At 30.1% G+C, this 14,465-nt stretch overlaps 1 protein-coding gene across 1 annotated transcript in view; it reads left to right on the top strand.

Moving 5' to 3' along the window:
• The window catches only part of LOC118202624 (uncharacterized), a 34,513-nt gene extending 20,393 nt beyond the window's left edge, over positions 1-14,120 (top strand). Inside the window, exons 3-6 of the mRNA XM_085823193.1 lie at positions 5,833-5,977; positions 8,516-8,645; positions 8,749-8,811; positions 13,964-14,120. Of these exons, the coding sequence (XP_085679319.1) occupies positions 5,833-5,977; positions 8,516-8,645; positions 8,749-8,811; positions 13,964-14,078 (453 nt within the window). The 3' untranslated portion in view covers positions 14,079-14,120. The remainder of the gene's footprint in view (positions 1-5,832; positions 5,978-8,515; positions 8,646-8,748; positions 8,812-13,963) is intronic.
• The last annotated feature ends 345 nt before the right edge of the window (positions 14,121-14,465 follow it).

Raw genomic sequence — 14,465 nt, 5'->3', positions numbered from 1 at the left:
CATCTGTTTTTTTTTTTGTTTTTTTTTTTCCTTATCTTTTTCTCTTCAGTCAAATTGTACTATTATTATTGTCATATTTCAATGATACATAATAAATCACCTGCAATATCTTTCTACATTTCCTCTCTACTATAAATGCATTTCAGTTAATGTATAATTATTAAATATTTAACAGTAAAAATTATGGATATTCGAATATTTTTAGGAAATTCTTCACAAGTTTACGATGAAATCATAAACAGGTAGAAACAAATTTTATTGATATATATCCAAAGAGCTTTGAAAATGATTGTGTAATATGAAATGGAAATTTTAAAATTAAACAAAAAATAATGGTAAGAGGATTTATCTAAATTTAAATAGCCACTGTAGCAAAATATGACGATTCCCTTCCAAGTTTCAAGGTCCCAGAAATGTTTAATAATTTAGAGTTAAGCTTATTGATACTAACATATATTTGAAGATGAGTACTCACGCTCTTGTCGCATAGATTCTAAAAGTAGTACACATAAATACTTCTTGTTTAGGAAACAGGTATAAAGTTTCTTCATAATTAGTAAAAATAAAATTGTATGAAACAAGTTTTGCGTACTTCGTAGAGAAATGCGCAAAACTTCATTTATGAAAATGGGTTTGTTGTACCGCAGATGGATCAGAAAGCAAAAATCAGTTAGGAAAAGCAGATATATTTTTGGAGCATTAATATTTATGATTATTGTTATGTTTTATTTGTGTCTTAGAAAGCTATTTATGTCTCAGAAATTAACGACCTCAGATTTCCAGTCTTTACATTGCTTATAAATTAAGCAGTATCAATTTTTTTATCTTAATCATTAATTTATTAATGACGAAAATATAAAAAATAAAATATAATGTATGGGAACATATATTAACGGAAGCTATTATTATGCCTTAGAAAAGTTATGCAGTGATGCCGAAATGAAAGAGAATAATGTACAAAGGGATTTTATGAGTGAAAATCGCATCATTTACTATTAAAACATATTAATTAAATTTTTTAATTTGCAAAAATTATTGAAATATTGCATTAACGGGGGAGAATTCTTTTCTGAAATATTCCATTTGTTTGTGTAGTAAAAATAGCAATGTAATTTGCGTTTTCAGATGTTGAAATGCAACTGAAAACTATTAGGGCAGCACTGCCATTGATATGTTTAATATTTTCAGTAATTAATTTATCGAAATTTATGAAGTAGTATATACTTTTAGTTGTGTGATGCCATTTTTATTATCATTAATATACTATTATAGATGATTTCATGTACTAAATGCTGTGGAAAGTAAATTAAAAGCAAAAGTAAAGTAAATGTAAAATTTCTTTTCAAATAACGACAATGAAGGCGTTCTTCCCCTTAGGCAAATAGTCCTCGAGTGCTTTATTATTATATAATAATTCAATTCAATTCCGTTTAAATAACGTATAGATTATTGCGCACTACTCAATTATACGCTTAAATGTTTCACGTTAAAAAAAATTGTAATTTATTATATTTTTTTCAAACGAAGAGAGATTAATATATTACTTTCAAAACAAATGTAATGTCTTCAGAATTATCTTTGCAGATAAGTGTGAATTTTTGGTAGATGGGTAATTTACAAGTTAAGAAACACTACAGCTCTTCTCTTTTCTAAAGCAAATCAAGTAAATCCTCAAACGAGTTCTGTGCTTTCAGATTTAATTCTCGATTTGGGATTTTAAAGAATCCTTGACCTGCATTTTATCTGCAATGTGAAAATATTTTGAAAATTTTGATATGAAAAATTGGATAAATATTTATTTACTCATTATTTCAAGTAAAAATATTCATCCATTCCATTTCCTACCCCCATGAGTGAAAAAGTAATGAATTTCGATAAATTTAATGAAACAAATTTCATTAAATATATGCCGGAAATTAACTGAAATGTTTAGTCGCTTAATGTTTGAGCATCTGTGTTCGTAGCCTGTCCCCCGCTTTTTTTCGGACCTTGAATTCATTCAAAGATCCCTAAGTCGAACGGGAAATCTCTCCTTTCCAAATGTGGTGCCATAAATTCTTTGCGTTTTCTGGACTAGAACTGCATTTCGACATGGGGTGGGGCAAAGTCCTTTTATGCCACAACTGCTCAACTTACGTCAATGATTTTGTATCTTTAAGAAAGAAAAGCATGTATTCTGGAGTTAGCATTTAATACTTACGAATGATTCCCTCCCTCCAGCTTATTAGTGTAAAAAAAGAGAGAAAAAAATCGATCTGCCTTTAACTTTGCCATTTTGTAATGTCAATCGTGCTTCTAAAATCCAAAATGTTTCTGTCGCTTACCTTGCCCCTTGGTGCGACTGCACAGGTTGCGAGTACCATTGTTTTTTACATTGTGAGAACTATACATTCAAACATGCAGATCCTTCCTTATTTAATATAGGGTGAGGTTATTTGGTGGCAACAATTTGAAAAGTTATATGCCGTTTATAGCGAACCAACGAAATACATGTCATATTAAATTCTAAGAATCATTCACATTGATAAATTCAATTTCAAATTGAATATTAGGACTGATTTTTGGATTTGCGTTTAATGGAAAAGCTAGTAAGAGATTCAATATATGAACAAAATTAAACGCTACTGGAATGACATATTATGAAAATTACGAACTTCAAATAATATACCACGATTTCTCTTAACTTGCAAAGTTCATTCCAAAGTACCAGAATCCTGCCTAGTTACTTCTTTGATTTATACTTAGAAAATATATCTACTGATTAATCGATCATAATGTGAATTATACAGAAACAAATTAATATGTAAAATAAGTACTTTATAAATAAATAGTTACAATTCATTTCCACTTCCACCGCTTTTTGATTTGGGATTGCAGAAGGAGAAACCTTTCCTTTAGGGGTCGCCTTTAATAAGTTTCAGGTTTGAGACTAAGGAATACAAAGAAACTTTTCCTATTTTCCGCTCACTGCTATCCCTAAACTGGGGTAGGTCATGAAGTTATTATTTCATAGTCAAATGCTGAAATTTTAACTTTTGCAAACACTTGAATTTAGCTGTTTCAGGGGCTTCCAAGGGCCTCCTATCTGCGTCATACAGAGAATTGCATTACTGCACCATATAGGTAGGCGGCCCTTAAAAACTTAAAGAAAACGAATTCTATTATCTACATATACTTAAAGCAGTTAAAAGTAAATTGGAGTCAAATCAAGGCTATTCCTCAACTATTTTAATATTAACAATTGTGTAAAAGGGGTTTAACACAATCAAAACATATCAAAATTAAAATAAGAATTTATAGTAGTACAAATTCTAAAAATAAAAATAAAAAGCAAAAGAGAAAAAAAAAATTAATCTTCTTTTATTGAAATTCTAATTTCAAACTCATCAAGGGAAAATGAATTAAAGCTTCTATATATATGTAATGGAATACATCAAGCTTCAGTTCAGCAGGACATTTAAGGGCCTCCTAAGCTTTCAGGCCCCTATGCGACGGCATTCCTTGCATACCCTTATTTACGTCACTGGCTGACAGATCAACTTCCAGTTCATTGTGCGCCATGACATTTCCCCCCACCCCACAGAGCAGCGTGAAATTGATAAACAGATTTCAGAATGGTAAGAGAAACAAAGGATATACCTTTATCCATTTTTTGCAGCAATTCTACTTTTTGTTTGATGGACATCAAAACATGGTTTCGCTTTGTAGATCCTTTGGTAGCTCCAGAATCGGAAATTCTTTTTGACATAATCGAAAGTTCAAGCTTACTTTTATAAAATTGCTTTAACAGTCTGCAAAAAATAATAAGCCGGATCCAATTAGAAGATTAAGAAACAACGCAATCTGCAACATTAACTGAAATAGATAATTAGATAAGTTTAGCTTAGCTTATACCGTCCGTTACGCGTTAACGCTTGCGCAGAAAGTTTGTATTTTTGAGGTCCAGATTATAGATCATTCTGGATTATGGACGTCCGGATTAAAGACTTTTGACTGTAGTTTCTTTTCCTGTATATAACTCTGAATCAATCTTAACATTGAATTTTTTATGTAAAAAAAAATGAAAGCAAATTTATTAAATTATTCGAAGATTACGGATAATCATAAAATAGTTTCAAAAGAAAAGTTCTGTAAAATTTATGATGTCAATAGTTCATTAGTAGCAATAGGGAAGAAAGAAGAAAGATTATACAGTACAAAGTCCAAAATCCGGATGTCCATTATCCTTAATGATCTAAAATCTGGACCTCAAAGCCACAAACATTTTTTTTATTAATGCTTTACGCATGCGCATTTTATTTTACCTTCTATAATAAAACATGTGAAGATTTGTTCTTAAAAATTCGGATTCTTAATTTCAATTAGGCACTAAATAAAGTACCTCGTTATGGAAAACAATCATGTAAGTATAAATTTGTGAGATTAATAATTTGGCTCCGTAGCTGAGTATCTACTTGGCATACATCTCAAACCGAAGCATTCACTTATTTTCTATCCCTGTTTGTTTGTTTTATAAGCTGTTTTGAGAATTTATAAAAAGAAATCAATAGGTATCAGTTGAAAAATGTTTTTAATATTGATTAAATATGTGTCCTTCATCCATGTCTTTGAGAAGCTAGGCCTTTAATTCTATTCAGTATATATGCCAAAAAAGGCAAAGATCATTTTTCTATTTTATTCCGTGCAAATATTGATGGAAAAGGATAGTCCTAGGACAGTCACAAAGAGCAGGATGTTTTAGTAGTGTTAAAATCTTGTCATTGCGTTAAGAAGAAAGTAAAACAACGTGGATGATTATGGATATTTTTATGAGATGCCTTGAGAAGGTCACCAAAGTGGTAAAATAAAAAAAACCTATTAAACTTCGTTTTATATGCTGAATGTTATGCAGTTTGAAATCTCGCAATTAAAAAGGATGAAATATTTTTAATTTGCATAATAATATTTTAAATAAGATAAAAATAGGATGGTAAATTTAATTAAATTGAATAAATTAAATTTGCATAATAGCAGAAATATTGTAGTGGTCTTAAAATTTGGCTATATTTCTTATGGTACTATTTGGTTGATGGGGCACCAATCATAACTGTACACTAATATGTCAAATGTGATACCCTTTTTATTTCATTTGTTGAGTAACTATGCAGTGATATCGGGCAAGTGGAAATTATGAACATTGATCCCGTAAATTTATGTGATTTGGCACTTACTAAATGATAAAATGTCGTAATTAAATTCTGAGGCAAATGTATCATCCATGCTGAAAGGCCTTTGTTTGAAAAACTGAAAAATGAAATTATATTTTCTTATCACTGGAGCACCAATATGACCTTGGAAAAGAATGGTTTACAAAGTGGTTGCTGTTTCAGAGGTTCATGCATTCTTTATCTTGATAGCTATTTAGCTTATTTACTTCTGGTGTCAAGAATTTATATTAATAGAATTGACCTTCAACTGTCAATGTAAATTTTTATGCTTGTCTTTTTTTTCCGGGGGGGGGTTAATTTGGATGTAATAAAATAGCCACTTTTTTCATGAAGCTGTATTTATTGTTAAGGTTGCCATTCCTATTTCTAGTTAGATTGTGCACCAACATCTATGTTTTATAACAAATGGTGGTTTGTTAACTGAAAAGTATCTGTTTTTTCTATTTATATATCTATTTAGAACAATTCCTAAAAAAATACCTAATTGTGACCTATAGTAAATCTGGTTGTTTATAATCACTATATTATTATGTTAATTTATATGTATGTTTAATGAAGTAGTTTTTTTTTAATATTATTAAATTACTCGTATGTTTACTAATGTGATCATTTATCTATTTTTTAGGCTGATGCTGTAAATAGCAATATTTTTCGAAATGTTCCTATTTCCTCAAATATTTTTAATCAGAAGTTACTAGATGTAGAACCTGAAAAGAAAAGTCCTTCAAAAAAAACTTTAAAAAATCTTAGGAGGAAAATGCAGAAAGAATGCAAGTATTTAGTAAATTTTTATACTGTTTAAGTGAATTCTAAAAGGAGATTTAATAAATGTTTATTTTTTAATTTCTTCTCTGATAAACTATTAAGCATAGTTTGCAGAAAATTTTATTACAAGAGAACATTGTGTCATTTTCCTATTTTTACAAGAGGCAAATAAACATGGTATTAAATTCTGAGGCATATTTAATGCAGTGTTACGGGAATGTAGGAAATGACTACAATAACATTAATTGTTATGCTAAACTAATATTCTTGGATACCATGATGATATTTTGTTTTAATCACTCAATTATAGATTTTGTTGTCTATTATCATTACTTCACATAATTGTCAGCATAATGTAATGCTGATAGTTAATGCTATTGAAAGCATTTTTGACCATCATTTAACATATTTTGTTTCAGTTCTATATTCTTAAAAAAATAGCAGTTTTCATATATCTTCACCGTCTTCCTGAAAAGTTGCCTTAAAGTTGCTATCAATTTTTCTCGAAACTAGGTTGCAAAAGAAAATAGCCATTTAAAAAGTACCTGCAGTCCAACAGTTACATAAAACAACAGCCAATTAACAAAATTTTAAAATGCAAGAGACATCCATAATAAAACACTTATCTTTTTTTTTGATTGGGGCACTTTTTTTCCCATGTACACAGTGATCTGTTTCACTTTCAAGAAACATGAAGAAACTGCAGAAATTCAGCATCATGCACAAGTTGATTCTCCCCATGTATACAGCAATCTGTTTTCACTTAAAAACACCAGAGATTTGCTCAAATTCAAAATCAGCATACAAATTTTGATCTTGCAGTTTCGTGGAATGAGAATGTTTTGCATTTGTTCAATAGTAGAGACTATTGAACAAAATGTCATATTTCTGATGAAATGGATGATGGGAAAACCTTTTTTATCATCCAGAAAACTCATAGTCCCATTATGATTCATTCCTTAAGAGAAAAAAAATATGTACTCGAATGCAATAAAAATAAAGACTAATCTGAAAAATGACCATCAAAGATGGAAATCAGCCCTTGTCTACTGTGCATACGTGTGTGTATGTGGGTTACAGCATAAATACATTTTGGTGGCATCATGTATTTCCTATTTTGGTGACATAATGCTTTGCTGTCTGAATAATTTTCAGAGAGAGGAAGAGGCTTTAAATAGTCAGTATAAAAAAGCAGATAGCTTGATAGATAAGGTAAATTTTTTACATAAATTGATATTCTCGCAAACTAAATATTAAGGTTACTGTATTGATATGTTTGAAAAATTTCTTCAATTTTTAAAAAAAATTTTCAATACTTCCATATTAGTACAATTGATTTGCCACACTTAAGTTCTTTGCAAAATGATGGTTCTTTACAAAAGAAAAAAAAAAAAAAAATTACTCCATGTATCCAAGTAGTCATTTTAAAAATCAAGTAATAAATATTACATATAATTGATTTATATATATATTATTCTGGTGAAGTTTTGTGATGATTGCTTTAGCTAAATTTTTTAATTGCTTTTTTTTGTCTCTATTTTCATAAACTTCCATTCATTAAGATGATATTCAAATTCTTAAAGTAAGAAAGCAAAATATTTTAAATTATAATCTAATGTAGCAGAAATGATAAAAGATCTCATGATGAATAAAGGCAGTTATGTTATTCGGGGGGTTAAGAATAAGTCAAAGGTTCCTTTGAGAGATTTTAGGACAAAATACTGTAGTCTTGTAGAAATTTTGCTGCAGTTCCTTCCATTGTAAACAAGTCTTGCCAGTGCATATTTTGAAATTGAATTTAAGACAAAAGATACCATGATTTTTCAGTAAAAACCATTGGAGCTTGTAATAAAACGAAAAGAATGGATCTGAAAATGGAAACATTGCGTGTTAAAACTAAGAAATGTTATTGCATGGTTGTTGGACGAATTATGTGCCCAAATTTGATGCATTTTGAAAATCTGATGATTTCAGCTAAGACAGAAGTACCTATTTTTTTATCTCATTTTCAGTAAATAAAGAGCAAATAATATAAACAAAATTGTAACATATAGAAAAAAGTAATATTAAAATTACCATGAATTAATTTCAGAGATGATTTTTGGTGAAAAGATATTTTATATTTAATTAAAGTAAGTTGATAGATAATTTATTGATCACAGTTGACTCCTGTTACAATTACTTTGCAAGCTGATGAGAAAGAACCCCAGATATTTATTTATTATTATAGCCAGTGTTATTTCAATGCAAGCAAAAGCTCTCTTGTTAATAGACTGCTTCAAAGTGGCAGCTGTACTCTGAGTTAATATGATGGGAAGACTGTTAGTGCTGTGGTTAGGACTGCTGGCTATTTGGTAACAGTTTGTGAAGGTCTGTGAGTAACCTTGCACAATGTACAAACCTTAATGGAGCTACTGCTATAATAGGCCACCATTATAAAGAGTATTGAATATGTATTCCGTATTGCTTATCTGTATTATTTAAAGATAAATATTTTAATTTATGTTCATGCTGAAGTACCATGGTGCATTTTGTATTTATAGCTTTACCGCTTGTCACTAGAAGATTACTACAGGAAAAATATGATAATCTGAAGCAAAAACAGACTATTCTTGAAAATTATGATGCAATGAAAGATGCTCTGTGTTCCCTAGAGAGCCGTGAAAAGGAGAGGTAACTTAACATTTAAAAGACCAATTATATCTTATAGTTTAAGGGAAAATATTGATCTGTTGAATATCCCTGATTAATGTTATATGCTTATTTTTGTTTTTAGGCTTGAAGTAGAGCAAAAGAAACCACGAACTTCTAAACCATTTCAAGTACAACAGGTTGAAATGTATGTATTCTTCTTTATAGAATATATTTTATATGCACAAGTACAATTACATTTCTTTAAGTTATAATATGCTATTTTTTCCATGATGTCAAATAATGCAATAATTATTCTTGGATATTCAAATTATGACTGCAAATTAGTCTCCTAAATTGTTCAGTAGAATTCTACTAGTGTTCAAAACTTAAGCATTACCAGTTAGCATGTGAATGTTTCATAAACTGTCAGAATGTGGGATTGCTTTGTAAGCATCCCTACATTTTACAATATTATTGCACATGTTTTCTAAGCATGTGTAATAATATTGCAAATAGAACAACAAAAAAGCAAGCTAGGGAAGAAATAATCTTACTGCATGATAACAAATTAAATGGCAATACATGATTCTTTTACGTAGTTGAAATTGGTGCATTATAAATAGTAAAGTTTGTGATAACTGACTCATGTTTTAATGCTGTTTACATTATAGTGCATCCCAGAATTCCCTGCTAAATTCCTTCTTATAACATACATATTTTATAAGTGCTAATATGAAGGGTTATTCAGCATGCTTAATCAGTTTCTAATTTTTCTTTCTAAAACTTACAGAGGAATAACTAATCGATGAATGAAAGGAAAATTTCCCAAATTTTATGTATAAATGTTTTATGTACCATCTTTAAACTACCTAAACATCATATTCTTATCATATGTTTTGCTACTTTGTTTAACCTCTTTATTGACAAGTGTGATTTTGAGTTTCATGTAGGCTTGTGGATTGTTTAAGCAAAGAAATAAAATGCCTTGAGTATACATGCAAGGAAAGTGATTATAAGATGTATTGACTTAGGAGTCAAGTTGTTAGAAACTAAATCAGTTCATTTGTTGTAGTTGTTAAAACTGCATTATTATAAGATCTATTGACTTAGGGGTCTAGTTGTTGTAAAAAAAAAAATTTCTCTCTCTCTCTTTTTTTTTTTTTTTTTTGTAAGAAAAAGGTAAAAGAAGGAATTTTCCAGCAACCAAAGGAATGGAAGTCATGAAATAAAATGATTCTTTTGTGATTCAATGAAATTTTGTGATGTTTTTGAACTGCTTTACTTGTATTTAGCATCTAAAAGCTGCAGAACTTTTTTTTTTAAAATTTTTTTGACCCAAAGAAAGCATTTTTTAATTGCTGAAAATTAATATATGCTCTATCCTAAATTTGCAATGCAAAATATTTTTTAGAGTAAGCAGTTTTTGATGGACCTATGGGTGGTCAAATGTATGATATCCCGTTCACTGATTACCTGTTGTCCCTGCAATGCACCCAAATTAAAAAATTTTTTTAAATACAATGTGATACTATATTTATTAATGCCATTGTTTTAATGCATTTAATATAAATATTTACATAAAAATAATTATTAAAATTACGTAAAAAAGTGTTTTAGAACAGCTTTACAGCCTGCCTTGGACCTGAAAGCATAAAAACCACATTTATCACAAAACTTTATTTAGTCACACTCATTTATTTAATTAAAAAAATTTTTTTTTGCTTAACTGTATCAAAAAAAATTGGCTATAAATATAAAATAGTTTGAATGTTTTTTTATTTGAAATTTCTAACAGATATTGTGTGGATATTCAATAACAGATATTCGAGGTGGGAAACCTCACTGAGAAACTTGTGAAGGAACTAAGACTAGTCATGTTATCTTTTAGCAATATTCAGAAATACAAAAAATGATTGTGGAATTTAAAGCGATGAATTCAGTTTCAAAGATGGAATTTTTCACTTCGTCACATGGCATGCGACACCGACCTTACGGACACAAAAATCCTGGGTGTGGGAGATGCGATGCCGATCAAGAAGGTGTTAAAAGGGTTGTTAAGTTTATTTGTAAAAAAATTGTATAGGTGTTATTTGGCATTCTCCAAGAAGTAAAGGCCATTCATGGTAAATTGAAGCAAACTGAAGAGATAAAAATCTGAGAGCGAATAGTGTAGTGAATAAAAGAGGGATAACATAAAATATGCTAGCCATACTCATTTAAGTCTTTGACATTTATTGGAATGTGGGGCTGAGCATTATTGTACTGAAAGAGGATTTGGTCAGTTCTGGGGTGCTTTGGTTTGATTTCTGTCTTTAAAACTTCTGCTTCGAAATAGTTTACTTTTTGATATGGTGGCAACAATTCACAATACATTCTTTGTCTCACCATACACAAAACATTATTATTTTTTTTGGGGGGGGGTAGTGCTATCTCCTCTCAGTCTTACTAAAGGAGGTTCACTGTCTTATCCCATGATCCTGCTTTGTGACAAGTTGTAGAGTTCAAAGTTTGCACACACATTAATTGTCGATGACAATACAGTGATATTTTCAAAATTTAATTTTGATGTTTTAGGATTTAATGTTGAAATGATTTTTTTGCACATATCTTTGTTTAATGAACAACTAAAATTCCCATAATTTTAATGTTTGTAGCATTTGAGAGGGGGGGTGGATCTTTTAAATGAAGATCATATGAAATTTTAAAATAATTTTTAGATTTTTTTTGGTAAAATTGTTATAAAACGATATCATGTAACAGAATTGTGGAAGTAAGAGTGATTAGTCACTGTTGAGAAATAATATCTTGTTTGAATAATTTGATTGATAATGTGTCCTTGAAACTAAAAAGATATAAATAAAAAAATATTAAAAAAGTTTTAACTCGTAAAATAATTAATGAACTAAAAGGAAAAAATAATTTATCATATAGTTTAATCAGAACAATAGCTTGAATTAATTTTCTTAACAGAATTTATGTACAGTTTTATATCATTTAATATAAAAGCTTGGTTTCCTAAATAAAGAAATCTATTAAATTGTATTCTAAAAATCGTTATCACTATCTTTAGGCGTGCATATAAATAGAATTATTTAATCAGTTTTTCCCATTAAATTACATCCCATTGTCTTAAATAATGTTAACCATGAAATGATTGTTGATTATTGTAATTTAGACTTATATGGATTTAGAAATAAGCCAAAATAATACAAAAAGAAAAAAAAAAAAAAAAATCCAAAAGGATTCAGATTTTAAATTACGTCCAAAGAGGCATTTTTTTAGTATTTTGTGTGTTACCTTTTTTTTATTAAATATGTTTTTTACACTTAAACTATAAAATTCAGTTCAATAGCAATGTCGCAAAATAATTTTAAAATGAGCATATCTTTAGAATTTCTGATACACAGTTCCGCATGCTGGAGATAAAAAGGTTTTCCCTTCCCCGCAGAGTGTTGCCATTGCTCGCTTTTAAATTGTTGAGTATGTTACTCAAAAATTTGTTAAAGTTTGACAAAATATGAAATCAATAATAAAACAAATTCCAAATTTGATCTTCCACATGCCCATATTCATAGGAGGATTACGTCATTTAAAATTCGAAACACGGGGCGATAATACTTTGTGGTAACAGTTTGAAAAGTGATTCAGCGTTTATAGTGAATTGATGCAAATTGCAAAATGAAAGCAATAGTTCTTCAGGGACAAAGCCCCTTTGGACTAATAAATAAAAAAATCGTTGATGACTATGAAAACGTTCGTCAATTCAAGAGTGTAGCAAAGTCAACTATGAAACCCCGCCCCCCCCAAAAAAAATTGTTCGCAGGAGCAGCTTTAAAAGCATTAGTATGAAATTAAATTGTTAATAAAAGAAAAAAAAGTGCTTGTAGATAAAGGATTCCTCGATTCCTTCTTCATTAAAGTGAACAGGTTCTGCCATGTTTCATGGTATATTCTGATAATATGAAACTTTAATACTGTAATTTGGCTGTGTCCTCATCCTGTCTTAAAAATATCAATATATGAATCTAAAGTGTGCCAAATTAATACATTTCATGTCTTATGCAATTATGTTGCAGTGTGACAGCTCTTTTCCAATCAGATTAACAAAATTTTTACTTTAAATGCCTAGTGCTGCTAACTGTATACCCTTTTTTCACTACGTCACTTGCTGCTGCTTATACACGTTGCTTTGCTACTCTGCTTGGTCTCTATTTTAAGAGAATGTAAGTCTTCAGAATTGTGCGGGAGCATATTGCATCCATCATGATATGTGAATCTTATTGCACCCATCATGATATGTGAATCTACTTAGTTACCAAATACACTCACTTCCAAAAGTTAAGCACGGAGAAGAAAATGCTAATTTCCGGAAGCCAATCGGAATTGAAGAGGATGCAATTGACTGCAGAGGTAGATGGAAGTATGCAAATATGTTAGGTAACAGCCAATCATGCTTTCATGTCAAGAAATATGCAAAAAAGGCAGTCTTATAAGAAGCCAGCTTTATGAAGGGTTACAGAAGTTGATTGTAAGTGCTGATAGAAGGTGTTTAAAACTTTCATACAATTGTTTTCAAGACATGCATGTTTCTATGACTTCCAGAAGACAAATGGAAGATTCTGGCATGCTGTGGGGTGCATTGAAGCAGTACAGTCGATCACAGATGTTGGTCTTTTCTTTGGCGTTCATCATTCTGTAATTTCACGTTTATGGAAACAATTCCAAACCACACAGACAGTTGTCCGAAGGCCCGTAGCTGCCCAAGGGTTACAACCCCACGGAAGATTGATATATTGCTATTGTAGCCAAGCGGAATCGCAGAGCGACCTCCGCATGTGTGACATCTGTGGTCACAGCGTCCATTGGTAAGGCGATATCTGCAGCTACTTTACGCCGAAGTTTACATATGAGTGAACTGTACGCCCGGGTATCTCAAGTTTGTGTTCCTTTATCCATCCAATCAAGAGGGGCACAAATACAGTGGTGCTGGGAACATGTCAATTGGAATGAGTCTGACTGGGGCAATGTCATGTTTACTGATGAGTCAAGATTTGCTCTGGAGCCAGATGAGAAGCGTATAAGGATATGACGTGAACAACGAACATGCAATCAATTACAAAACATCACTGAAGATCACGCATTTCGTGGTGGAAGCATTATGGTGTGGGCAGGGATTTAACATAAATTTGTAGTGTATTTTGTAAATATTTAGTTGCAAGTTTTTTTTTTTTTTTTTTTTTTTTCATTTTGATTCTGTGTCTTTTTTGTTCAGTTGGTTATTATATAAGTATTCATTTTCAAATTATAAAATTTTGAAAATTACATAATTAAAAATGACCTGCTCTTGTCTTTTATAGGATGCGAGATATGAAGACATACCATGTAATCTTACAAAATCAATGCTATGTAAAAGATCCTTTTCAGACAATCCTATCACTTGTAATGCGAAAAGTGATGTCTGGATCTATTTAGCTGTATTTTTCGTTTCGTAAATAAAATGCATATATCTCAGAATTGTGTTGCATTTTCTGTTAATAGATCTGGTGAAAAATTGTCTGATAAATTCAAGTAATTTCACGTAAAATAATTATGCTAATTTAATAGCTAATATTTAGTAATTAACTTATAATTATAGTTTTGAAATTAACATGTTACTTCACTTTTAAATATGTATACTCCTAGTGATAAATGCACTGTTCTCGTAAAGAAAATTCGATATTCCCTGCATCTTCTGCTGCAATAGAATTCTAAATGTGTCATCACAGAATTCAGAGGCTTTGACAAAAATGATTTGTAATTCTGCATTTCATTCATCTGCATCTTAAATACTTCATTTTCAATGAATTATTAGGCAGTAAA

The sequence above is a fragment of the Stegodyphus dumicola genome, chromosome 1, assembly GCF_044657685.1.
Source record: "Stegodyphus dumicola isolate Sdum_Otavi_A_Nest chromosome 1, ASM4465768v1".
NCBI classification, from domain to species: Eukaryota; Metazoa; Arthropoda; class Arachnida; order Araneae; family Eresidae; genus Stegodyphus; species Stegodyphus dumicola.
Note: the sequence above shows the minus strand (reverse complement) of the source record. Positions and strands in the feature narration are given on the sequence as shown.